This window comes from Heteronotia binoei, chromosome 4, assembly GCF_032191835.1.
Source record: "Heteronotia binoei isolate CCM8104 ecotype False Entrance Well chromosome 4, APGP_CSIRO_Hbin_v1, whole genome shotgun sequence".
NCBI lineage: Eukaryota > Metazoa > Chordata > Lepidosauria > Squamata > Gekkonidae > Heteronotia > Heteronotia binoei.
In genome coordinates this window covers 139,067,188-139,092,168 of record NC_083226.1, presented here as the reverse complement: position 1 = coordinate 139,092,168, position 24,981 = coordinate 139,067,188, and the positions used below count along the sequence as shown (strand labels likewise).

The 24,981-nt window shown below is 41.2% G+C and overlaps 1 protein-coding gene across 2 annotated transcripts in view; it reads right to left on the bottom strand.

Moving 5' to 3' along the window:
* Nucleotides 1-5,026: 5,026 nt before the first annotated feature.
* The window catches only part of TENT2 (terminal nucleotidyltransferase 2), a 41,425-nt gene continuing 21,470 nt past the window's right edge, over nt 5,027-24,981 (bottom strand). For both annotated transcript variants that reach the window (XM_060235864.1, XM_060235865.1), the window contains exons 12-15: nt 17,861-17,997; nt 13,866-13,957; nt 8,051-8,130; nt 5,027-6,645 (exon numbers count right to left, since the gene is read on the bottom strand). In XM_060235864.1, coding sequence (XP_060091847.1) covers nt 6,571-6,645; nt 8,051-8,130; nt 13,866-13,957; nt 17,861-17,997 — 384 coding nt within the window. In that variant the 3' untranslated portion in view covers nt 5,027-6,570. The remainder of the gene's footprint in view (nt 6,646-8,050; nt 8,131-13,865; nt 13,958-17,860; nt 17,998-24,981) is intronic.

The window sequence follows — 24,981 nt, the reverse complement described above, 5'->3', positions numbered from 1 at the left end:
TGACATTCCTCCAGTGTGAAGGTTTGCCATTTATCGAACCAAGAAATCCATACTCATATGAATATTGTTAGGATTTATTAACATCAGATACAAGAGTTAACCTGCTAGAAAGCCATTGCCAGGAATTACTCAACAGGTGAAATGGTTACCATTATAGGCATCAAAAAGTGTGGGCTAACATCTTCCGCACCCCCATGGTCCATTAATTTCCATAAAGGTTGGTACTCCCAAGGTGCAAGGCATCTTCTGAGGCTCCATACCTCCAAGGTCACAGCTACATTCCCAGGCCAGACAGGCACGTTGCTATAACTAGATAAAGTAAAGTAAAGTAAAATTTTATTTATATCCCGCCCTCCCCCGCCACGCAGGCTCAGGGCGGCTAACAACAGCAAAACAACAATACATTTAACAAAACATTAAATTAACCCCAAACCGATTAATACATTAGTTAAAACAGTTACTAAATCTAAAAACATTAAGTTAGATCTGACAGTACCGTTATTAATCGACACTATGCCTGTCAGTTTGTGAATGATGGCGGATCTCCAGACTGGACCATTTTGATGTTTCTCTGTGGACTTGGTCAGCCGTTCATGAATGCCTGTTTGAAAAGGGTGGTCTTGCAGGCCCTGCGGAACTGATCAAGGTTCCGCAGGGCCCGCACCTCCTCTGGGAGTTGATTCCACAAGGAAGGGGCCGCGGTAGAGAAGGCCCGTGCATAGGTAGTCCGAAGTTTAACTTCTTTTGGCCCAGCAAGCTTGCTACAAGGATACATATATATCAAGGTCTCTGTCCTCCATCCCCCTCCTGCCCCCACATAGAACATAAAATATATGGTTACATACAAGCGTTAGAGAAATGAAACTTAGCACAGTTCAGGAAATGAAAGAAAGCATGGCAAGGCCCAACCTGACATCCAGCTGGCTACATTTCTATCCTCAAGGAATGCCTAGGCTAGAGTAAATAAGCCAGATAGCTGTTCCTTGTAGCTAGCCTGTCTCTAATGATGTCCAGGATGCACCTAAGATAGCTGAAGACATATCTATTCCTGTTAGGGTTGCCAACAGTGGGTTGGAAAATTCCTGGAGATTTGGGGATAGAGTTTGGGGAAGGCAGGGGTCAGGGAAGGAACTCAACAGGGTATAATGCCATTCCCTGCTAGATGGTGTGATATCAATTCTATCAGAACAAAGCTCAAAGCTGTATAAGTTAAGAATAAGGATACATACATACACTCTGTTCTCAATAGTTTTTTTAAAAAATGTTGCGTTCTGCAACTTATGCAAGGAAAGGGAAGAAATTTAAATGCAAATTTCTGAATGAACAAAAAATAACTCTCCTCTGCACTTGTGTATGTCTCTTTGAAATAAAATATAAGGTATAATTCTCATGACTATGAAGAGTCCAGTACAGAGTCCTTAATCAGAACAAGCCACGGCCTGTATTGTGATCACAAGGAGAGCACATGCCCAGCCACCAGAGGCTGTCTGCTCTGACTGCAGATGTTCAGTACAATATTGTGCAAATGCATTAGCTCTTCTGATTGATCTGTAACTAATTCATGAACTCTGAGCCACCATTTCTGCAGGCTTGTTGCTGACAGGTTTAACAGAGGTATCAAATCTCAAGCCTGCAGTCTAATGGTAGTCTTGGGAGCTGTCCAGCTACAAATGGTGTTTGGCAAAGAATGTGCACATGCGTGCAAGTATTCAGCTATTGGTTGTGGTGGCTGTGGAGTGGGGGTGGGAAGTTTTGAGGCAACTGCCTTCTGAACTGAAGAATATCCAATCCCCCATTCGGGCCTCTATTATAGATTCTTTTTACCATAATCAAATAAAAAGAGGGACACAAGCTTTACGTTAAAGACTGGTAGTGTGTAAGCAATGTGCTCCCTAAAGGTCTCTTATTTGGAAACCTGCTAGACTAAGGCTGTACTTTTATATGAGGTAAACAGAGATCCCTGAGGGGAGGTTTGATTCTCCCTCTTTTTCTCCAGCCAGGGTACCTCAGCCAGCCCCAAGGCTGCCTTTTCTTCTCACACAGCACTTTCCCATAGAACTTACACACACCAGTTAATAATAATAATAATAATAATAATAATAATAATAATAATAATAATAATAATAATTATTATTATTATTATTATTATTATTATTATTATTATTTTATTTTTATATCCCGCCCTCCCCCGCCAAAGGCGGGCTCAGGGCGGCTCACAGACATGGAATTCCATGATTCAATAAAACAATGCAAACAGTCTCAAATACAATCAATTACATAATAAATTATTTAAAATAGATAAAATATATAAAATGGGTGCTAAAATACTGATGGGTCTTTAAGAATGATGGGTCTTTAACAGGATGCATATTTGTATGGCTAAAATAAGCCTTCTTCTCTAAACTGATCCCCAAATCCTAACTAAAAAGCCAAATAAGAGCCTGGCTTAGCTAAACTGACACTCCTTTCCACAGTCCATAGAAATCCCTACCCAAAAGCAAAAAAGCTCCCTTTTAAAACTGACGCTGGCTCACCCCCTCCCATCCTGTGAAGTTCTATGGGCTCTGATTGGCTGACAATAATGCTAATTTGCATGAGGCTAAATCACAATGATTGGTTCAGAGCCCTGGAGAAAAGGAGGGACTTTTAAGGATGACTGCCACACTTATCTATTCTGTTTCTGGACAGCCAACTCATAATTTTGTGTCTAAACTAGAAAACCCTTCAGATACAAATTCATGTGCTACTGAGGCAGCATGATTGCTGGTGAAAACAAATTTATTCACATCATGTTAATAAGTAATTGTATGAGTATCAAACCACTTGGATTGTATGACTACTTCCTTTCCCTGTTCCTCTGTTGGGACTGCTGAATCTCATGTGGGAAATGAATACTATAGTTGGCCACTCACCACACCGATGAGCCTTTACCAATGCAACATGGGCCCCGATTACCTGAAGACAGGTTGCAACAAGCTATTAGCAGTGCATATGCTGGGCCTTGGAATCCAGTATGACTGATTAACAGTGACATGGTTAAGATTGCTAACCTGTCCTGTTGACAGAGGCTTAATGGGAAATTATTTTCCAGTTATGTGGTTTAGTGCTAAGACAAGCTTCAACTGCCCATTTTCAAACGAAACAGTGCAATTCCACAGAAAGGGAGGGCTAACAGAGCACAGTGAGTCAATGAGGAGCTACACCAGCAGGTCTTGGAGGTACACCAGCATATTCTCCGAATTCTCCAGTGGAGCATCCCAGTGGTGCTGCACCCTAGCCTGGTGCCGGATGGAGAGGGGAAATGGTGCACAGCAATGCCAGTACAAATCATTGTGCTGGTAGAGAAAGAGGCAAACCCATAGGGCATGGCAGGAGTTAGTCAGTTTCCTAGCCCAGGAACAACCCCACTACCAAAGGAAAAAAAAAACCTGGTGGAAAATTACTCCAGCAAAAACCATGGTGTTGCCCATAAGTGCCATATAACAGAAAATACAAAATGCCCCTCCCCCAAGGGTTGCATCCCAGCTCCCAATCTCCAGTGTAACACAGGATACCAGCTACTTCTGCAGCCAATCACTCCCTACTCAGCAGCAGCCAACCCCCGCCCCTTTGCCCCCAATCCCACTCCAGCACAGGTATTTAACGTGCACTCTCAGACCACACAGCATTTCATTTTTGTGGTGGGTGAGGCACAAAGAAGGCAATTAGCATCATCTGGCAAGTCCTCCCCACATCACTTGGAGCAGCCCACAAAGAGACAGAAGCCATTCAAAACAGAGGGAGTTGGCAAACCAGTTCATCATACATCATAAGGATTTGCCATTAAGTCTGGGGTGATCTACAACAATGTCCTTGTCTGGTGTTAAGGGGAGAAGGCTTGCTCCACACCCCTGCCTGCCCCCTCCCTTCCATCTGTGACTTCCTCTTTGGGATTTCTGCACTGATCTGCCCTTCACCTGCCCCTTCTTTCTCCTGAGGAGGAGGAGAAGAGAAGGAGGAGATTGGATTTATATCTTGCCCTTCACTTGGGAGTCTCAGAGCTGCTTACAATCTCTTTCCCTTCCTCTCCCCAGAACAGACACCCTGTGAGGTAGGTGGGGCTGAGAGCTCTCCAAAAACTGCTCTTGAGAACTGTGACTGCCCAAGGTCACCCAGCAGTTGCATCTAAAGTGCGGAATCAAATCAGGTTCTTCCAGATTAGTCTACAGTCTTAATCACTACACCAACTGGCTGTGACAGGGCTGGAACAGGGCCCCAGGGCATGCTTTCCCAGTACTTTTCCACTGAGCTACATCCGTCTGTGTAATGTTCTCTGGTTGGCCCAGCAGTTAGAATATGCTGGTCTTTTTTTGGGGGGGGGGGGATGTGCACAGTAGGGATGGTCTCAAGCCTGGACTGTGTTATTCCCCTTTTTTTTTAGTTTTCCAAGGGAAGGCTTGGAACAAGGATAGTTCCATGTAGGCAGCATTTTTGCTGCCAATCAGACCCTTGCCATGGGCTTGGGGGGTGGGGGAACACTTTAGGATTGTACTCTCACTGGGTCTTTCCCTCCTTGTCTTCTGGCTCTCTGTGGAGTAGGGAATGGCAATGAAGAGCAGTTGCTGGATTGACAGGCAGTGATTGGCTGTACCTGTGTGTATACTACTCAGAGGGGCACTGTTGCCTGGCTGGCAGATGCTGCTAGGTTGTGATGGACTCTGGTGAGGTTGCTATGCCATCTCTGCCTTGGAGGGGTGCCATGTTATTGCCCCCTGCAGAGTGCCCATAAGGTACAGACCAGAAGTGTGTCTGTGGCATGGGCGGGTGGCCATCTGCACCACAGAAACCTCAGAAGTGGGCTGCCCAGCTCTGTTTAAAGCACAAGCCCTTTTTTCCAGGTCAGTTGGCAACTCTGAGACATGGGCTGGTATGGTCAGACAAAACAATTCACTGTTTGAAGAACTAAAATAATTAGATTTACAAAGTACCAAGCACCAACAGAGGGTGACATCTGGGTCTGAAAGAAAACCAATGACACAAAAAAATGTGGCTTTATTTACAGAAACTTTATTCACCTTTGACACAATAAAAATATTAAACCTAAAAGAGGAAAAGAAAGTTTAACATCACAGAAAAGTATCATCTGTTAACATATGAATTGGTCGGCAATAAATAGAGGCACAAATTGTGCTACAGCAGATCTAAAAGAAGTCCCTTACTTCTTGAAAAAAGGTTAAAATTGTCAAGGTTTTTTCCTTTAAACCTCAATTTATATAGCCACTGACCAATTTACAAACATTTACACAAAAATAGAAATAAAAATAAGAACTTGGCTTATTGTAGCAGCTATTCTGAGTAATTATCACTATTATTTTTCTATATAGGAAGAAGAAATTGTTGGAAAGGGACCAGACCCGAGGTGGCCTCGTATCGCACAACACCTCTGTTCTGCCTTAGGAGCTCGGGGAAGGGGGGGGGGGGAGACAAGTGACAGTACCACCTCTGCACATTTGTCTGTTATACTAGTAATATAGTAAGAGGAATGCAACTCTTGTTTGCTTCCCCGCTCCCACTTCAATGCGACACCACCTCTTGATCTGAAATTATTTAAGCTTTCACTACAGAGAGTGGCTTGCACAGCCTGAGATCTACACAGCCTGAGACTCACCAGTTCACTCACCAGCCAAACAGCCCATGGTGTTTTTGGTAGCCTTAGCCAGGAGGGTGCACAAATGGCTGATTAAGCCCCAGTAGGCTGGATTCAGTCTGGTAAATCACAAGCAGAGTAATCCTGCCACAGATCAAACTGCCCTGTAGTAGCTATGCTGCTTAAAAATTCCAGTTGTGATTACAATCCCTGTCACTGAGCTATTTGCACTGAGGCAATAAATAGTGTTTAGGCTATACCATTTCAGACTGCATTTCCCTTCATACAACTCACTCCACCTCTGCAACATCTATCCTTCTATGTCCAGGAGGCAGGTGTGGCTTATGTAGGAGCACTCAGTCATGTAAATCCCCATCTGCAGTAAGAAATGGTACTCGGATTTACTACCTCAGTGAAAACGAAGACAGAATCACAGCATTATTTAGGACTCGCTTATTATTTCTGCAATTTCTAATTACAAGAAGATCAAAAACTGGAAAGAGCCAAATAGAGGCAAAGTGCAGTTGCAAAGCAGGGGGCTGCTCTTCAAGAAATGTGCCCTGTGTGCGACTCTTTAAGGTTACAGCCTGGCTGTTGTACATGGCATAATTAATCATCTTCATGTCTTAATATTCACTGTGGCTGACTCACCACCACAACAAATGTTAACAATAAATCAATAAACTCCAACAGATTTGCAAATTTGTATTACAGCAGTCTCTTTATTAGCCACTGATTCAAGCCATTTCAAAAAGTGAGTCTTTCAGGTGGTGTGAATGAATGTTATAAAGGTTGCATTTTTTCTTCATTCTTGCAAAAGTCTCCTTGACAAAAAACTTGAAAGAAAAATCTCTTAGGGCATTAAAAAAAAATGTCCAGGGGCAGGGAGAGGAGAAAAAACTTCACTGGGGGGTTTATGTCTCAGTCATAGAGACAGAAGCCAGTTATCTTTTCTGAATAGTTGCTTTTAAAGGTAGTATACAGTTCAAGTCTTTCCTGTCTCTCAATCTCTGCCATGACTGTGGGATAGAACAAAAAAAGCAATGAATATAGTGCAACAACCATATCTAGGATCAGAATAATAATCCCCTAGTTCAGTATCCCATTTCCCACAGTGGTCAAACTAAATGTCTCAAAAGACATACAGAGGCCAAAGTAATCCCTGCTGTTTCACGCAATGGACACTGAGTAACTAACTTCCTGAATATGAAGTCCAATTGATCTTTCCTGCATGAATTTGTCTAACCCTATATTAAAGCCATTTAAAACACTTTTAAGGGTGTTGACAGCAATGTTTACCATTAAAATATGAATATGGCAAGGCCAAAGGACTAACTGAAGCATGCTCAAGTGCTTGGGTGTACCCACTGAAATTCTGCAAAAAGGGAGTTAATTTTCACATAACATGGTAAGTATAAAAGAGGCTCAAAACTACACTGTTTTGGACTTTTTTCAGCACTGGATAACCACTCTAAGCCATTTTTGCTTCAGTACTTTCAAAACACTGCACAAAAATGTATAACTATTCATGAAACTACTACTGTTGTTAGTTGAATTTTCCTTTCTATTACATCTTTCTTGTTTAGTCCAATAGCGTGCTAGCTAGTACACAGAAGTTATACCTTCCCTGCTCTCTCATTTTAAACAAATTTTTACAACAGATTTCAAAGAAGAGAGCCTATTGAGGGACAGATGGGCCATGATAATAAAGCCAGCTCAAATTAAAGTCTGCTCCTGAATTCTACAGAAGTATCTGTAGGCAAGACACAAAATACGACTGCTACAGATTCTACACTCTACTATGAGATCTCAGTATACTAGAAGAAAAATGTTCACCTAAGAAAGTCTACATGGGATTCCATCCCAAATTATCAAAAAACCCTTTCCCAATAAGCTCTTTTAAAAGACGTGTCAAGTTTACTGAAGACCATCCTTTTTGTCTGCTGAGCAGTGACACGGGAGATGATTGGTAACAAGGACCTTCAGGATGTAGCACTGGTTGCATGGTTTTTTGCATCTCAGCCATGGAAAAGAAGCCAAGTAGCATTGTTCAAAACATGGCTTTCACCTAGTGGGATGGGATCTACAAGTGGGTTAGGCCAGAAGCACTTCGACAACTATTTTCTTTGTGTATGTTTTGAAATAAGGATAACAACTGGAGCAAACAGATGAGAATGAAAAAAAGACTAGAATTAAAGAGAAGACCGACATCTGCAACATAGTTAGAAGTATGTGCTACATTATGAATGGGGTCCAAGATGGGTCTTGGGTCTGAAAAGTTTTAAGTTGGCCAGCTGGGGCAGAGGTTGAGACATAAGAGGCAAGACAAACACAATGTGTACCACCTTTTAATTTTTATAGAACATTTCTCCATTTTTTAAATTTATATACAATTGCTTCTGTTAAGTTTCCTGCATATATTACCTTTCGAAACTCATCTATGATGATGTCAAACTTCTGTTTCTCATGTACTGCTCTAGCAGTGTTTGTTCGGTCAAAAGGTTCTGGAAAAGTTAAGAGAATATTGTCAGCAGTGCAGCTTGTGCTAGCTTTTTTAATTTATCCAAAGCAGCAGCTATACCACTAATTACAAACAAGTAATTTTACTGGACTCAATTATACTACTTGCAGATCCACACCCCCTCTCTTTAATGGCAGCCTTACAGTGATGTATATTTCTGTGTATGAAAGAGAATCAGTCTCTTTCCACTATAGGTTATTAGCTGGTTTTATCTCCAAGTGCATGGGCCACAATTTGAGACCATTTTAAATTTGCTGCATTTATAGTATTTGGCAAACATACAGTTCTAGTGCAAAGTTCCACATGCTTATACTTATGAAGAACATGAGAAGGTTCAAATCATAGTAATCCCTAATGAAACTGAGAAGTACCGTATTTTTCGCACCATAAGGCGCTCCGGAGGATAGGACGCACCTTCCTCCTGGGGGGCGATCCGCTGCCTCTTACTCCGATCCGGCGCTTTCCCCGCGCCTGCTTGCCTGGCTCCATCTTCTCCAGGCAAGCACTGGGATCACTCCACGTGGCCCCGGCGCTTCGCAAGCGCCGGCTGCGGAGGGGGCAGCGTGCTTCCTACTTGCCTGTGTCCCTGCCTTCAGCTGTGATGTTTAAAGCAAGCGCTGGGATCGCCTCCGATCCCAGCGCTTGCTTTAAACATCACAGTTGAAGGCAGGAACACAGGCAAGTAGGAAGCACCCGCCCCCTCCGCAAACGCAGCGCTTTGCGAGCGCCGGCTGTGGCGAGGGCAGAGTGCTTCCTACTTCCCTGTGTGCCTGCCTTCAGCTGTGATGTTTAAAGCAAACGCTGGGATCGGAGTGTCATTTCTTCAGTGTTGTCACATGAAAAGATATTTGAATACATAAAACAACTGCTGCACATTTCTGAGAATGTGACTAATATCTATTTAACACAATATCCAGCCATACTTAAAAGTAACAATCCAAGGGCAGCAAGCAAGAAAAAGCCATAACAGGATGAAAAGTAATTCATGTGGGTAACCATGCTGGTCTGAAGCAGCAGAACAAAGTTTGAGTCCAGTGGCACCTTTAAGACCAACCAAGGTTTATTCAAGATAAAAGTTTTCATCTGCAAGCACACTTCTTCAGATACAATGAAATATATATATTGGTAGAGAGTGAATAGTAAGGTATACAGCACGATGAAGATGTGTAACAGATTCAAGGGCCAAACAGGAATAACAAGCCTAGTTTATATGGTTGCCATTTGTTTGGGTTTAATTCTGGGGGGAAACATTGTGAAGGAAATACTGGATATTGATGGGCAGATGTACCTTTAATTGTGGAATGCTGAGAGTAATTAACTCAGACCCTGACACTCTATACACATCTTGAATCAAGCATGGAGGCGACCTTACAGCCTCTTCTTCGAAATGGGGTGGCTGGCTGTGTAGAATTATCTTCCCTATCCCAAGACCAGGGAAATACTTTCCAATCTACTATTTATTACATTACAATCTACTATTCTTATCTATTATTCCAAATAAGAAATATAGAGGATGCATGGCGCTTCTGGGGGACTGGTGGGGATATATATATATATATATATATATACAGTATGTCACAGAAGTGAGTACACCCCCCTCACATTTTGTAAATATTTAAAGTATATATTTTCATATGACAACACTGAAGAAATGACACTTGGCTACAATGTAAAGTAGTGAGTCTACAGCTTGTATAACAGCGTAAATGTGCTGTCCCCTCAAAATTACGCAACACACAGCTGCTGGCAACAAAAGTGAGAACACCCCTAAGTGATAATATCCAAATGGGGCCCAAAGTGTCAATACTTTGTGTGGCCACCATTATTTTCCAGCAGTGCCTTAACCCTCTTGAGCCTAGAGTTCATCAGAGCTTCACAGATTGCCACTGGAGTCCTCTTCCACTCCTCCATGACGTCACGTAGCTGGTGGATGTTAGAGATCCTGCACACCTCCACCTTCCGTTTCAGGATGCCCCACAGTTGCTCAATAGGGTTTAGGTCTGGAGACATGCTTGGCCAGTCCATCACCTTTACCTTCAGCTTCTTTAGCAAGGCAGTGGTCATTTTGGAAGTGTGTTTGGGGTCATTGTCATGTTGGAATACTACCCTGCAGCCCAGTCTCCAAAGGCAGGGAATCATGCTCTGTACTCACTTTTGTTGCCAGCAGTTTAGACATTAATGGCTGTGTGTTGCATAATTTTGAGGGGACAGCACATTTACAATGTTATACAAGCTGTAGACTCACCCCTTTACATTGTAGCCAAGTGTCATTTCTTCAGTGTTGTCACATGAAAAGATATACTTAAATATTTACAAAATGTGAGGGGGTGTACTCACTTCTGTGAAATGCTGTGTGTGTATATATATTCCAAAAATTTCAATTTTATGGGAATACAGATATAAGGGCTGAATGTCAGCATATGTAGTGAGATAAGAATTCCATTGTTCTGAGTGTTGTAATAACTTGCAACTCAGCAATTTCCCTTTCTAGTCTAGTCCTGAAGTTCCTTTGCAATAAAACAGCTACTCTGAGGTCACCAACTTAATGTCTTGGAAGGCTGAAGTGACCTCCTAAAGAAACAGCCAATCAACCCACTTCAAAGAAGAGGCTGTAAAGTTGCCATGCTTGAGGACTGTAATGGCAGGGTCTCAGTTAATTACTTTCAGCATTCCACAATTAAGGATAAATCTGCCCATCAATCTCCAATTTTGACATATTTATTTCCTTCATGATGTTTTCCCCTGGAATTAAACCCAAACAAATGGTATCATATAAACTTAGTTTGTTATTCCTGTTTGGTTCTTGAAGTTATTAAACATTTTCATTATGCTGTATGCTAAATCACTGCTCACTCTTTACCTAAATGTATGGACTGTTAATTCACATTTCGTATCTGAAGACATGTGCGTGCACACAAAAGCTTATTTATACCTTGAATAAAGCTTTGTTGGTCCTAAAGGTGCCACTGGATTCAAACTCTTCAAAGAGAAAATTGTAGACATTTATTTTACCGTAGGATATCTCATGATTGCATAATCTATGACTATCTGCCCACAGGACAGAAGTCTTGGGTGCGTGTTCGATGCAAGGAGCTCCTGGCCCTCAGGGAACGAGTTTGTACCCTTGAGGCCGAGGTGACTGACCTGGAGAAGCAGAGACAGTCAGTTAGGCACTCGGAGAAGACTCTCAGGGATGTATTAGATGAGTCCCACTCTGAACGTGGCAGCCCCGTTGCTGCCAGGGAGCATGAGGGTTGAGAGGGAACAAGGCACCGGGCTGAGGATAAGGGGAATGTGCCCTCAGTAGGGACCTCTTCTTCAGTTGGTGAGCGGGTATCCTTTCGCGCCAAGGAAACATCCCTGGGCAGGGAGAGAGGGGAAGTCTTGGAAGTTGGTGATTCGACCTTAGGCAAGTAGACAGCTGGGTGGCAAAACCGCGTACTGACCGTATGGTGACTTGCCTGCCTGGTGCGAAGGTAGCAGACATTACGTGTGTAGTAGATAGGCTGATAGACAGTGCTGGGGAGGAACCAGTGGTCATGGTGCATGTTGGCACCAACAATGTGGTGCATGTTGGCACCAACAATGCAGTCGTGAGGTCCTGGAGAAAAAATTTAGGCTGCTAGGCAGGAGACTTAAGGCCAGGACCCCCAAGGTAGACTTCTCAGAAGTGCTACCTGTTCCACGTGCAGGGCTGGAGAGACAGGCACAAATTAGAAGTCTCAATGTGTGGATGAGACTATAACATTATTGATTTCACCATTAGTAAGCTCGAGAGTCATGGAGTAAAAGGACAGGTCCACTTGTGGATCAAAAACTGGCTAATTAATAGGAAGCAGAGAGTGAGTATAAATGGGCAGTCTTTGCAGTGGAAGACGGTAAGCAGTGGGATGCCGCAGGGCTCAGTACTGGGTCCCATTCTCTTTAACCTGTTCATTAATGATCTGGAGTTGAGAGTAAGCAGTGAAGTGGTAAAATTTGCAGATGACACTAAATTGTTCAGGGTGGTGAGAACCAGAGAGGATTGTGAGCACTCCAAAGGGATTTGTTGAGGCTGGGTGAATGGGTGTCAACGTGGCAGATGAGGTTCAATGTGGTCAACTGCAAAGTAATGCACATTGGGGCCAAGAATCCCAGCTACAAATACAAGTTGATGGGTTGTGAACTGGCAGAGACTGACCAAGAGAGAGATCTTGGGGTCGTGGTAGATAACTCACTGAAAATGTCAAGATAGTGTGCGATTGCAATAAAAAAGGCCAATGCCATTATTGGGAATTATTAGGAAGGGAATTGAAAACAAATCAGCCAGTATCATAATGCCCTTGTATAAATCAATGGTGCAGTCTCATTTGGAGTACTGTGTGCAATTTTGGTCACCGCACCACAAAAAGGATATTATAGCATTAGAAAAAGTGCAGAAAAGGGCAACTAGAATGATTAAAGGTTTGGAACACTCTCCCTATGAAGAAAGGTTAAAACACTTGGGGCTCTGTAGCTTGGAGATACGTCGACTGCAGGGTGACACGATAGCGGTTTACAAGATTATGCATGGGATGGAGAAAGTAAAGAAAGAAGTCCTTTTCTCCCTTTCCCACAATACAAGAACTCGTGAGCATTCAATGAAATTGCTGAGCAGTCAGGTTAGAATGGATAAAAGGAAGTACTTCTTCACCCAAAGGGTGATTAACATGTGGAATTCACTGCCACAGGAGGTGGTGGCAGATACAAGCATAGCCAGCTTCAAGAGGGGACTGGATAAAAATAAGTCCATCAGTGGCTATTAGCCACTGTGTGTGTGTGTATTTTGGCCATTTGGCCATTGTGTGGTTCAGAGTGTTGGACTGGATGGGCTGTTGGCCTGATTCAACATGGCTTCTCTTATGTTCATAATGAATTAAAGTGCTTTTAAGTATGTCAAGCAGGTGGCACAACTGTTTTATTCTGCTTGGCTTTAAGAAAGACTCCAGCTAAAGGGATATCAAAATTGTCTTGGATACAAAGGTGCTGTTCCACTTGCATTCTGCTAGTGGAAGAGTGGAGTAAAAGTTTCTCAGGCCTATCTCCCCACCATACTTCTCCCCCCATGACATTTGTGATGCTCTTCTGATCCCAGGAGGGGGCTCAGTAGTCTGCAGCAGAAGGGGAGAAAATCCCCTCCTATGAGTTATATAACAGTTCCAATCCATTGTTTAAAATGTGCCTTCTTTGTCTATTTCCCCATGCCATGTCAGGCAGAATTGTTCTTAGCTTATCTATTTTGTTTGATTCCGGAGGGGTTTAGCATCCTCCCCTCTCCTCAGTCCTAGTAAGATCTCAGATAAACTGGATAAAGACAGTGAAACACTGCAAGCTTACACCCTAAATCAAAGCACAAAGTGGTTCAATGTACATGCTGTTGAAGATTTTCCACTACAGAACTGACCAGAATTTGTAATGGCATCAAATCTGAACTGTAATTTTAGAATCCTTGTTCATAGGCAAGAAACAAACCACAATTTAATAAAGTGCCTCATTTGGACATCACAACAAATGGCAGTTAGTTCTAAATTAGAAGATTTTTCATCTCAGCACAGCACATGAGGGACACAGAGAGGGAACCCATGGTCTCAAGGACTTTTTGGCTCATTCTCCTCAAACCACTGTGGTTTTGAAATGCTGCTCATGATCCATTTGCTGCTACAAAAACCCTTGAGTTATAAACCAGGCTTCACAATTTACCTTCTACGCAAATGAACTTGTTTCTCCATTCAATACCATCAGGCCTTGGAATTGCTTTGGCTTCACGGACTGAAATCATCTGACCGCTCCAACTAGCAAAAGGAAAACTATTTTCAGAAACCTTTTAAAAAGTTTTATTTTTTTTAAAAATAAAAATTTTAAAATAAACTCTTATTTTAAAAAACCTGGATATGACTCTTACCAACTCTGTAAGCACAGCACTTTGATAGAGCCAGTAACAGTAGCATATAGCCCCTGGAAATGTATAAGTAAGCAGGGAGGAAGAAAGGAGATGATACCTGGCTACCATCAGGATCCTTTAGACATCCCATTCTGAGGTCTGTGTGTTCCATACAAATAAGAGAACTATGAAGGCAGCACTGACGAGGCCAAAATAATGAGGGCAATATCACACAGGACCAGACAGAAATTGGAGGGGAGGGGTGATGTAATCAAAGCTGGCCATCAGCTCTTGTACATCCCCTACCCAATTTTGGACTGGATGACTCTCATTAGCAAAATGTAGGTTAAAGGAAAGAAAAATGTTATAACATCATTTGGCTTGCATCCCAACTTGTCAATAAATTGCAGAAAAATAAGCTAAAGGGAAGAGTTATGTAACAGAATTAAGCAGATCACAGCAGGCAGTAATGCCTTTCTGCTGCGTTCTGAACAAAACAAACAATTTTTCTAGAATCCATCTGGCTTCTCGCATCACTTAAAAGAAGCAGTTGCATCTTCAGCACAAAAAAAAGAGCTTATTGTTACTTCAAAAAGTCAAAATATTAATAAGCTACTTTCAGTATGAAATGTTTGGGATCCATTTGCATTTCTACTTTAGCGAATCAAAGGGGTAATTCACTTTTGTAATTTTTTTTAATTTCCCATTTAATAAAGGAAGATTTTATGGAATCTGCATCCAGATTTTAAAAAAAACCTGCTTTGCTTATACTCAAAATAGTTATCCTCTGGTGTTTTATGTTATAAGGGAAACAATGATGTTCCTTCCATGTGATGAGAGATAAATGAGCTGTGGGATACTTGAGCTCACATTGTTCCCACCCTCCCTTCAGTTTCAGTTTATTTCAATTTATATCCCGCCCTTCCCACCGAAGCGGCTCAGGGCGGGTCACAACATATGTGGTATGTGTTACTTCAAAAAGTCAATGTGTTCAGGTATGTGGTTACTAAAGGTTTTCGCTTTCATGACAAACCAGTGTTTATCATTTTGACCATTTTACAAAGTATGGTCTACATTCTTAACCTGCATTAAACCACAACTTGGAGACCTATTTTGCAGAATTGATCACAGGCCATAAAAACTGGACATAACAAAATACCATTTGGCACGAAAGCAGAAGCCTTTATTTAAGCCATGTATGAGAGTAGGTTTGTTTATGCAATCACAAATCATAGTTTGTTATATCTGATGCACGTTAGAACTGTCATGCTATACAGTACAAATTGGGTTATCCAGGATGATGAAATCTTTGCCCAAATTCTCAAGTCTTGCTAGAACAGATCTTTAGCCATTTCTCGATAGCTTACAAAAAAGATCATTATGGAATTTCCAATGAACAGTAGCTTGATTCATATGAAATGCCAAACTACATTTAATGTTTCGGGAATAGACCCTATGTTTCCAAAAGGATATACAGTTGGCAAGTTGGTTGTTGTACATGGTATTTGCAACTGTTGGACTTGCTGGCTACAATTTGAGTGTGGGCACCTATTATTGCATGCCACAGATATTGTTGGCCAGGTGGTCTTTTGTTATATACATTGAATTTGGGTACTTGTAAAATCTCATACTGTGCAGAGAATTGCCTTATAAATAATTACACTGGTGTTAACAATTCAAGTGGCAATTGCTTTATTGTAATAAGAAAAACACTGTGCATTACACAACTGATTTTGTAGTCTTTCAACTATGTTCCCTGAAGGTTCTCCCTATCCAGCATCAGTCTACTCCAAAGAGCATGAGCTTATTTGAGTGAATTACCTTTTATGGGAAATGGGGAGCGTATCAGGCACACCATGAGGGTAGAAGTATTATATACCCTCACTATCAGTTAATGTCAGTATCTTAGGTGAGGGATAGTGGAAATCAAATTTACTCTCCATTACAATCTTCTTCCTGGCAGCCATTCACTTTAATGAGGCTGTGAATAGTACATTTTATAGCAGTTTTAGTTCATATCTGTCCTAAGATACAGTTATTATGGTACATTGCTATAATAGTTATCATGGTACACTATGCCAATTCTACCTTATGTGTGGTTGGATTCGATGAACCATAAATACAGAAGGCACATAAACTTTCTAAATAAATCAGTCTCTGGAACAGGAACTCCAAAAACTGATGCAAATTGGAAGGACTCCTGCGGACATAGCACAAAACAGTATGCATGTGTTGGGAGAGGGGTGGCACACCAAGAAGGGGGAAGGATCAGCAGAGGTTGATTCCTCTCCTCTTGTGTAAGCTATTTAAAGGACTCAAGCTTCCAATGAATTAGGGTTTGTAGAATCTTTCGGGATCAAGTGCCGTGTTCTACTGGAGAAAGTTTTCCTTCCAGAAGGAAAACTTTCTCCAGTAGAACACGGCACTTGATCCCGAAAGATTCTACAAACCCTAATGATGTTACCAGCCGTGAAAATCTGAAATCTTTGCTTCCAATGAATGTTTCTTGATAAAAGTTTTATTATTTAACAGACTTTCACATCTACCTACCAAATATTTAACAAATTCCCTAACAAGCCTCAATGGATGCAAATAGGACATCAATCCAATCCACACTTGCTTTGCTACCAATTACAAGATAAAAACCTGCTGCTTTCACTCAGAGATGAAACTGGACAGCCAGACTTTAAGAGAGGTTGTAAAAAATTGAAAAAGGATTCAGAAGGCTATTCTCTGCCCCTTCCCTAAATATTTCCAGGCTAAAGCAGAGAAAACTAACTTTTAAAAAAGTAAAACATAAACACACTTGGTATTTAAGGAAGGCACTACAATGCACAAATCAATACAAGAAGCATTTCTTTAAAAATAGTTATATTTCCAACAAAAAAGGCTAAACTGAATATTTGATAATTGTACTACTATAGTGCTGCTGTACAACTAATTTTAATTCCTCTACTACATTTTTCAGAGAAGAATGTTTACAGCGTTTCTATCCTGTTAGCAAAACAAAACAGAAGCCCAGGAGCACCCTAAAGACGAACAACATTTTCATTTCAACATCAGCTTTCTTAAATCTAAGCTCACTTCTTCAGATGCAATAGAAAAGAGAAACAGTGAGGTCAACCAATTCAGGTTCTCCTGGTGGCTAACAGTTAAGAAAATCTATGACATACAGTGATCAGAATAAAAGACATTTAAAATAAAATCTCAGTTCCTCAAAATAATAACACTATCAGGCATCAGTTGCTGGAGGCAATATCTTCCACTGGAAATTGCTTTGAGAGCTGATGCACATGATAATAGACTACCACAGCAGAACCACTGGCAGGAGCCATTGTGACAGGCATGTGAACCCTTGGCAGGGTTCCTTAATTAGAGTTCCACATTCTACTTCTCCCATCCCCATCTATTTTCCTCCCTCCTGCCCTCCCTGTCTTGTGGCTCTCGAACATCTATGTAGCTCTTGCATTAAGCAAGTTTAACCACCCATGCTCTAGAGACTCTTGACAACTGACTGTAGGGCAAATCCAGCCAATATTAAGCACATTCCTACTGATTCTTTATGGTAGAGAGTTATGCACACACTTTACTACTCCATGCTCATCATTTTAAACTGCTTTTCACATGTAAGCATTTAGACAGGCAGACTTAACATCCCGTTTCAGTATATTCTAACCACTTTCCTTAAACAAAATTAAAAAATAAGCATTTTCTCTTACAAGATTGTAGAATGAATTTGGAAACTGTAGCCAGTGCAGAAAGAACAGGTCAAGAAACAGTACATCAAACAAGAAATGAAAAGCTAACCACTTACTCAAATTCGGTAGCGTAATATTCCAGGAAGCCCAGCAAGAGGTCTCCAAGAGTTGATTCATTTTTGGAAAGGTAAGGAGGAATGGTGCATGGGGCTTGGTGCACAAGGTGCAGCTGCATAGTAGGATCAAAAGATTCCTATAAAACCAGTGAGACAAAACAGGTACAGCTTATTATCCACTGAGTGTCTACAGAGTGCTATAGTTATCAAGATGCTTTTAACACTAAGCCTTGAATCCTGTGCACTGCCACTGTAGGTGCTGGTGGAGCTTTCCCACCATCCCCTTCTCCCAGCAACCCTGCAAATGCTGAAGAGGCAATACCAGAGGCTGGTGGACCTGTGTGTGTGGCAGGAGGGGGGGGGGGGGAAGGCAAGCTACATGCAGTGAGGGGTGGGGAATTTCACCGAAATCACACTCTTCTATTCCTGCTCATGTTGTTAGATCCAGGTTGGCAGCCATGTTGGTCTGAAGCAATAGAAAGTTTGAATTCAATGGCACCTTTAAGATCAATGAAGTTTCCACTGAATTCAAACTTTGTTCTACTCATGTTGTGTATTCTATGGTTTCTCTTCAGATTGTATAAAATGAAAATTGTGTGACTTTTTGTCAACAGGACCCCTAACCCCCCTCACCTTTTCAGTTTCCATGACCCACCTCCATCAGTCCCTTACTCTGGAAGCGCATAGGATCCAACCCTATACATTTAGAAAAATCACCAAAATTACACTGAGGGTGAATCCAAAGAACAGCGAGCAGAAGGAAAACTAGCACTGCTCCTGAAATGGCTGTGCAGAAGCTTGCCCAAGAATTCAATCATTGCTACAATAAATATGGTGAACAGTAGTCATGCAATGGATTGCACAAGCTTTCATGCAAGCTCTTGCACAAAAGGAACATTTTTAGATGTATCTTCTGTTACAATGTTCAAGGCCAAGGTATGAGATGCCCAATCTGTGAGCAGAAGGCATCCGTGTGGAGGAAATCTCTGGATCTCAGAGCAAAATGCTGTTTTCAATTAATTTTCTCCTCTCTCAATCACATATGTATCTCCCTCACACAAAACAATACATTATTTGCTGCCTCAATCTATCTTTCACTAAACCAGCTTAACTCGTAAGCAGAGTTATATAAACTTTAGAATTCCAGTGAACTCTTCGTCACGGACTTGGTCTTCTATTAGTCATTTTGTGCCTATGGGTTGGATCCTGACCAAAAAATCCACAGAAGGAGATGGTGGAGCACATCTTTCCTTGCCTTCCTCAAATGGCCCACTATTTGTCCTGCAACAGTTCTGAGGATTGGAAGAACCTTGGAGAGAAAATGAGCTAGAGTTTGCAGTATTGCAGCAATGAAGAGGAACTGGATAGTTAGAAAGCTGAATGAACCTACAGAAGTTCTATAGGGATGTTGATCCACTGTTTCTGAAACTCTTTAGCCCTATTTAAATGTTGCAGCAAATGCATGAACAGCCTGCATGTATTGGTGTTCATCTTTTCATAAGAAAGAGCTAATGCACATTCACTTTGCAACTGAAACCAGAGACTAGTATCAGGATAAAACTGGCATTTGTATCATAGGTTGTTATACATGCACTGAATGTTACATACAAATTAGTTAACATCTGTATTTAAAAATCAAGGGTATACTGCACACAGATTCTACATGCATTCACTGTAACTTGTACACAGAGCTATTGTAGTCAATGATAGCAGCTGTATACAGAAATATATCATGAATATTAATTGCTTTAAGTATTAAGCACACCAAGTATAGAAATGGTTTTCAGTTTCAAGGTCACCATGCTACCATTATACGTTTACAGTACTTTTATATACAGTTTAAAACTTGTGTACACTTATCTAAGCCCAAAAGAACATTAACTCTGCTTTCTGCAAGGCTAATACATTAAGCTACAATGCTAAATTTATAACAAATGAACTGCACACACCAGCATACAGCTGCTGGAAGTGCTAGGAGAGAAGGAATTAGAAGTCATAGGGGTCAAGTAGTGCTGCCCACAGACCTGGAAAAAGATGCCCTTCACTTCATAGTGGGTTACTGCATGGAAATGGGCAACTGAAGCTTTCCATGGATGAAGGGAAAACATACTGCCTGGCAAATAACTTCCCACTAAACCTCCATTAAAGGGACAAAACATTTTTTCCCCCTCCAGGCCTACTGGCAACTTTAAAGTAGAGGAGGAAATGAAAACTGAAGGCTTAGTCTTGTAATGCCAAGCCATGATTAACTGGGCCTCTTGTAGTAAGGGTATCCAAGTAATGACAGAGCAGATATTAAATCCAAGCCTTCTGGCGACCACATGTTTAACCAGGTGTATATTTAATGAGGTGTACATTTTCATCTGGTGCATGCTCATCTATTTGCATTGAACAAATTTATCCTGATCAGCGTTTAGCCACATCTGCATGCACTAACTGGCTAGGTACAATGATCCACTGGTACAAAAGATGTCATGTGCCAGATGGCATCTCCCATATCATATAATGGAGGGTGCCTGATCTTGCTCACTCAGTATGGTTGCCATTCAAAAGCTGCTTTATTGAGTGGCATGGGAAAGATCCTGGGTGAGTTCTACTCCCCTTCATACATATACTTAAAAAGCATCAGTCGTTTCCAACTCTGGGGTGACGTTGCTTTCACAATGTTTTCACGGCAGACTTTTTACGGGGTAGTTTGCCATTGCCTTCCCCAGTTATCTACACTTTCCCCCCAGAAAGCTGGGTACTCATTTTATTGACCTCGGAAGGATGGAAGGCTGAGTCAACCTTAGCCAGCTACCTGAACCCAGCTTCCGCCGGGATCGAACTCAGGTCGTGAGCAGAGAGTTCAGACTGCAGTGCTGCAGCTTTACCACTCTGCGCCGCAGAGCAACCTATCGAACATTTTTCTTTTCATTTGTAAAAAAAAGCAATATGGGTTGGATAAAGACTACAATGAGAAGAGGTTATGGAAGGGATCTTTACCACCTTCCTCTTCTTTCTGAAACACATGCTGCCCCTCCCCACAACCCCACCCTGCTTCTTGAACTCTTACCTGGGAGAACCAGGTTTAATTCCCCACTCCTCTACTTGCAGCTGCCGGAATGGCCTTGGTCAGTCATAGCTCTCACAGCAGTTGTCCTTGAAAGGGCAGCTTCTGGGAGAGCTCTCTCAGCCCCACCCACCTCACAAGGTGTTTGTTTGGGGGAAAAGGTAAAGGAGATTGTGACCACTCTGACTCTGAGATTCAGAGTGAAGTGCGGGATATAAATCCAATTTCTTCTTCTTCTACACATTACAAAGTCCTTTTGTTTGTTGAGGGACAACATGAGAACTTTGTATGTGTGTGATGAGAGTTTTGTCCCTCTCCAATGCATGCAAGAACTTTTCTGTTTGTAATCATGGCATGTAGAGAGAAGTGGCTGTAGTCTCCCCCCTATGGAACTGCTATTGGATCTATTGCAAAGCAGCTACATGGGGCAGTCTGAGGACACAGAAACAGCGAGAGGGGAGGCTAACACAGCTTCTCCCTGCGTGTTGTGGTTGCCAACAGAAAACACATTGCACATGACAAACAGAGCCTTTGTGCTGTTCCCCAACACACATAATGACTTAGCAATGTGTAAATGGAGCCTCAATGTCAGGGGAACCCCCAGGGGATGATGAGAAATATTGTGTGAGAAATGGAAAAAAAGTCATTCTCATTAGGCATAGCTCTTGCAAGAGAGAGAGAGAGAGAGATGCCCTCCACCACTACCACCCTTCCTGTTGCCAGCCTGGGCAACACTTCAAACTTGCTACCTTGGAAGGTTTTTTGTGGGGCAAAGAGAGGTACCAGAAAGAAGGGGAAGGAAAATTTCCCTTCCAGAGCAGAGCTCCTTTCACAGTGATCTGGATCCAACCCTATGTCATTAGCTGCCACATATATAATCCCCATAATTTCAATGAGAATTGAAAAGGAGATAATTTTAGCAAATTATACTGATTAGCAGCATCAAATATCGCCAAATTCAATGACAAGTTACCATACAAAAGGCACAGTTGTGTGTCTGACTCCATCAACAATGTAAAATTCAATTAAGCATCAAAAACTTGATTTTTACCAGTCCAGGCTTAATTAGATTTACTAAAACAGTAAAACCAGATTTCAGAATTACTGTGACACTACAGTGGATATAAAGATGAGAAACAAGCTATAAAGTATAATGGCTAAGCAGTTACTAAATCATACTTTTCTTTAAAAATGAAATACTAAATTAACATTAACATAAGGCACAGGGGGTCACTGAAACACAGATAAAACTGCTTATTCTGAAATCTTAGCATATGTCGGAGAGTTTTCCATTGTGCGCATTGCTAATCTTCAAAAACTGTGCAGTTGCTGATGTTAGATGTCTTAAAACTGTGCATGATCAGCATTTTTAAAAGCAGGTTTTCAATGCAAGGTTATAACCACATGCAGATAACGTGGAGCTTTCTGATGAGATGGTTCAGCACAACTCTAACAGCTAACTAGCAGGATACCCATCATGAATTGGAAGATGCAAGAGTAAGTTCTTTTTACACACACACTAACTACATTTGGAAAGGTAATGACAACAGGATTTAAAAAAAATGGCTACTGCAAAATGGAAATATTACTTTCAATGTCCACATTTAAAACTAAATTCATGATTTCTTTGCAAATTACATTCCTCTTACACCAAGGGGATTTACTACACTATTTTATGTCAAATAACTTTTCAACCCATTTTAATCCATGTTTAATGCATCATGTATCTTCCATAACATTTTTTCAAATGTATCTAAGGAGCAATCCTTAAACAAACTGGCTCTGCCTTTCTCACGCCCCTTGCCAAGGAAGTCCCTAATCAAAAAAACCTGGTCAGCTAATTAAGTCATATTCTATTCCAATAAATCTTACTCATTCAACACAATTATGTCTTTCTTTGAGCTTTGATGTTCCTACAGCCATTGCTTACACTGCTTGACCAGTCAACCTCACTTTATATGATAGCATTTCCGCCCCACCTCCCCCTTTCTCCTCCTTTCTATACTCTGGGCAAATGTACCTACAGACTTACAACTAACAACTTCACGTGTTAGTAAAATAGGCTCTAGTCCCCAAAAGCATACTGAACCTAGCACCCTTTCTGAAAAGTCCATTGCTCTTGGAAGTGACTCAAGCTACCAAGACTCATCAATACCATTCACTAAGCTGCTCTAATGTGTAGTATATGGCTCTTTCCCACAACTGATTTATTTGGGACAATGTGGAAACTCCAACTCTCCATTTCAAGGGCCAGAAGCCCCATTTCCTAACTAGCAGCAAAAATGACATGTTCAGAAGTCTTTCCCATAATCACATTGGTATAGGTCCACAGGTCTCTTACTCAGAGAGTTTAGAAAGGGACAGACTTACCTAGCTTCTTCTAAAGCAGGGTGCTTTTGAGCTGCTAAGAGGAAGATTAGCAACCAATTTTAATAAAGACAAAAATGTGTCCCAGGTTTCAAAACCATGATACAGATTAGCTAAGTGCTAAATATGCACTGAGGCTGAGTTTCAGACAGCAAGTTTAGCTTGCATGCACCACTGTTAAACAAAAGTCAGCCCAGTGTTGAGGTTAAAGTGCCGGTTTATTCAGGTTCATGTTCTCACTTTGCCATGGAAGCTCACTGGGTAACCGTGGGTCAGTCACTCAGCCTAAGTTACTTCCCAGGGTTCTTCTGAGTATAAAATGGAGATGGGGAGACTGATTCACATGGCCCCAAGGTTCTTGAAAGAAGAGCAGGACAAAAATGTACTAAAGAAATACTTTAAAAATTCACCTCCCTCCATACAGAAAGCTACAAAGAGAAAGACTTTGTAACTATCCTTGACATGAGGGGTCATTTTTTTTGTATGAAAGAGCCTTTAATCACATGGGCTTGCACATGCTGTATGATATTCTAACAGGCCAAACACAGATACACCACCTCAGTGAGACAAAGGCAGTGAGTTTCCACGCTTCCCACGTAGAGATGTAAAATTTCCGGAAATTCTGAAGCTTGGAAAACAACCTGGCTTTTTTTTTTTTTGGGGGGGGGGGGGGGGGTAGGAAAAAACAGAATTTTTTGGAAAAATTGAAAAAAATGCTACATTAGCAGTTCTTTTTTCTTTTCCAGACTGAAAGTCATTGTGTTACTTTAGGAACATAAAATATGACTATGGACAATTTTACTTGGCATGAAATTATCACAACTAGCAAATTAAAAATCTAGTGTATCCAAATAATTATTACATTTACTTTTTAATAATATTTATTAGTAATTGTAACAAATGGAGCAACAATCTCCTGAATGGTTTACTAATTTATGTGGGACAGAAAAAAACCCTCCACAAAACAATTTCAAAAATCCAGAAATTACAATTATTCATATTTCTTCTCTACAGTATTAAATTTAAAAAAAACTCATTCTCATAAAAAGAATTGAAGACAGGGGAAGTGTATAGAAGGGAGTGTAGGACTAAGTTTCAATGAATGGGCATGACCTAGGGCTTGCTTGTCCTCAGTGCACAGAAATTAGAATAATCTGATACCATACATATTTTTTAGAAATGATTTGGAAAATATTTGAATATCTTGTCTTATTTTATCATGTTAAAATAAAACGTTCCATAATCATTTTTTTCCTTTCCTTTCCTTTTTTTTCAATTTTTCCAATTTTTCGGGAAAAAAACAAAAACTGCTTCAGGAAAAGAAACAGAAAAAAACTGTTTGTCCCCCCCACCCAAATTTTTCCGGGCCTTCACACCTCTATTCCCACCTAGTTAACAGCAGACATCGTTGTTTCTCCTCGCAGATATATTTGCAGTTATTATGGCTATGCTAAAAGTACTCAAGTGCACATATGCCACAAGAACATTTTAAAAGATGTAGGAGGGTGGCAGGGCAAGCAGTCCTCAGGCATTGATCCCTAAGGTGATACTAACTGACCCAACGAAGTCCTGAGGCATGTGAATACTCTGGAAGCAAGAAAATAGCATTTGCTCAGCATTAAGATCCAGAACAGTGCCAAGGAAGAAGAGAACCCACAGTGCAGTCATGCCAAAAAAATGCAGAAGAGACCACATGCACCAA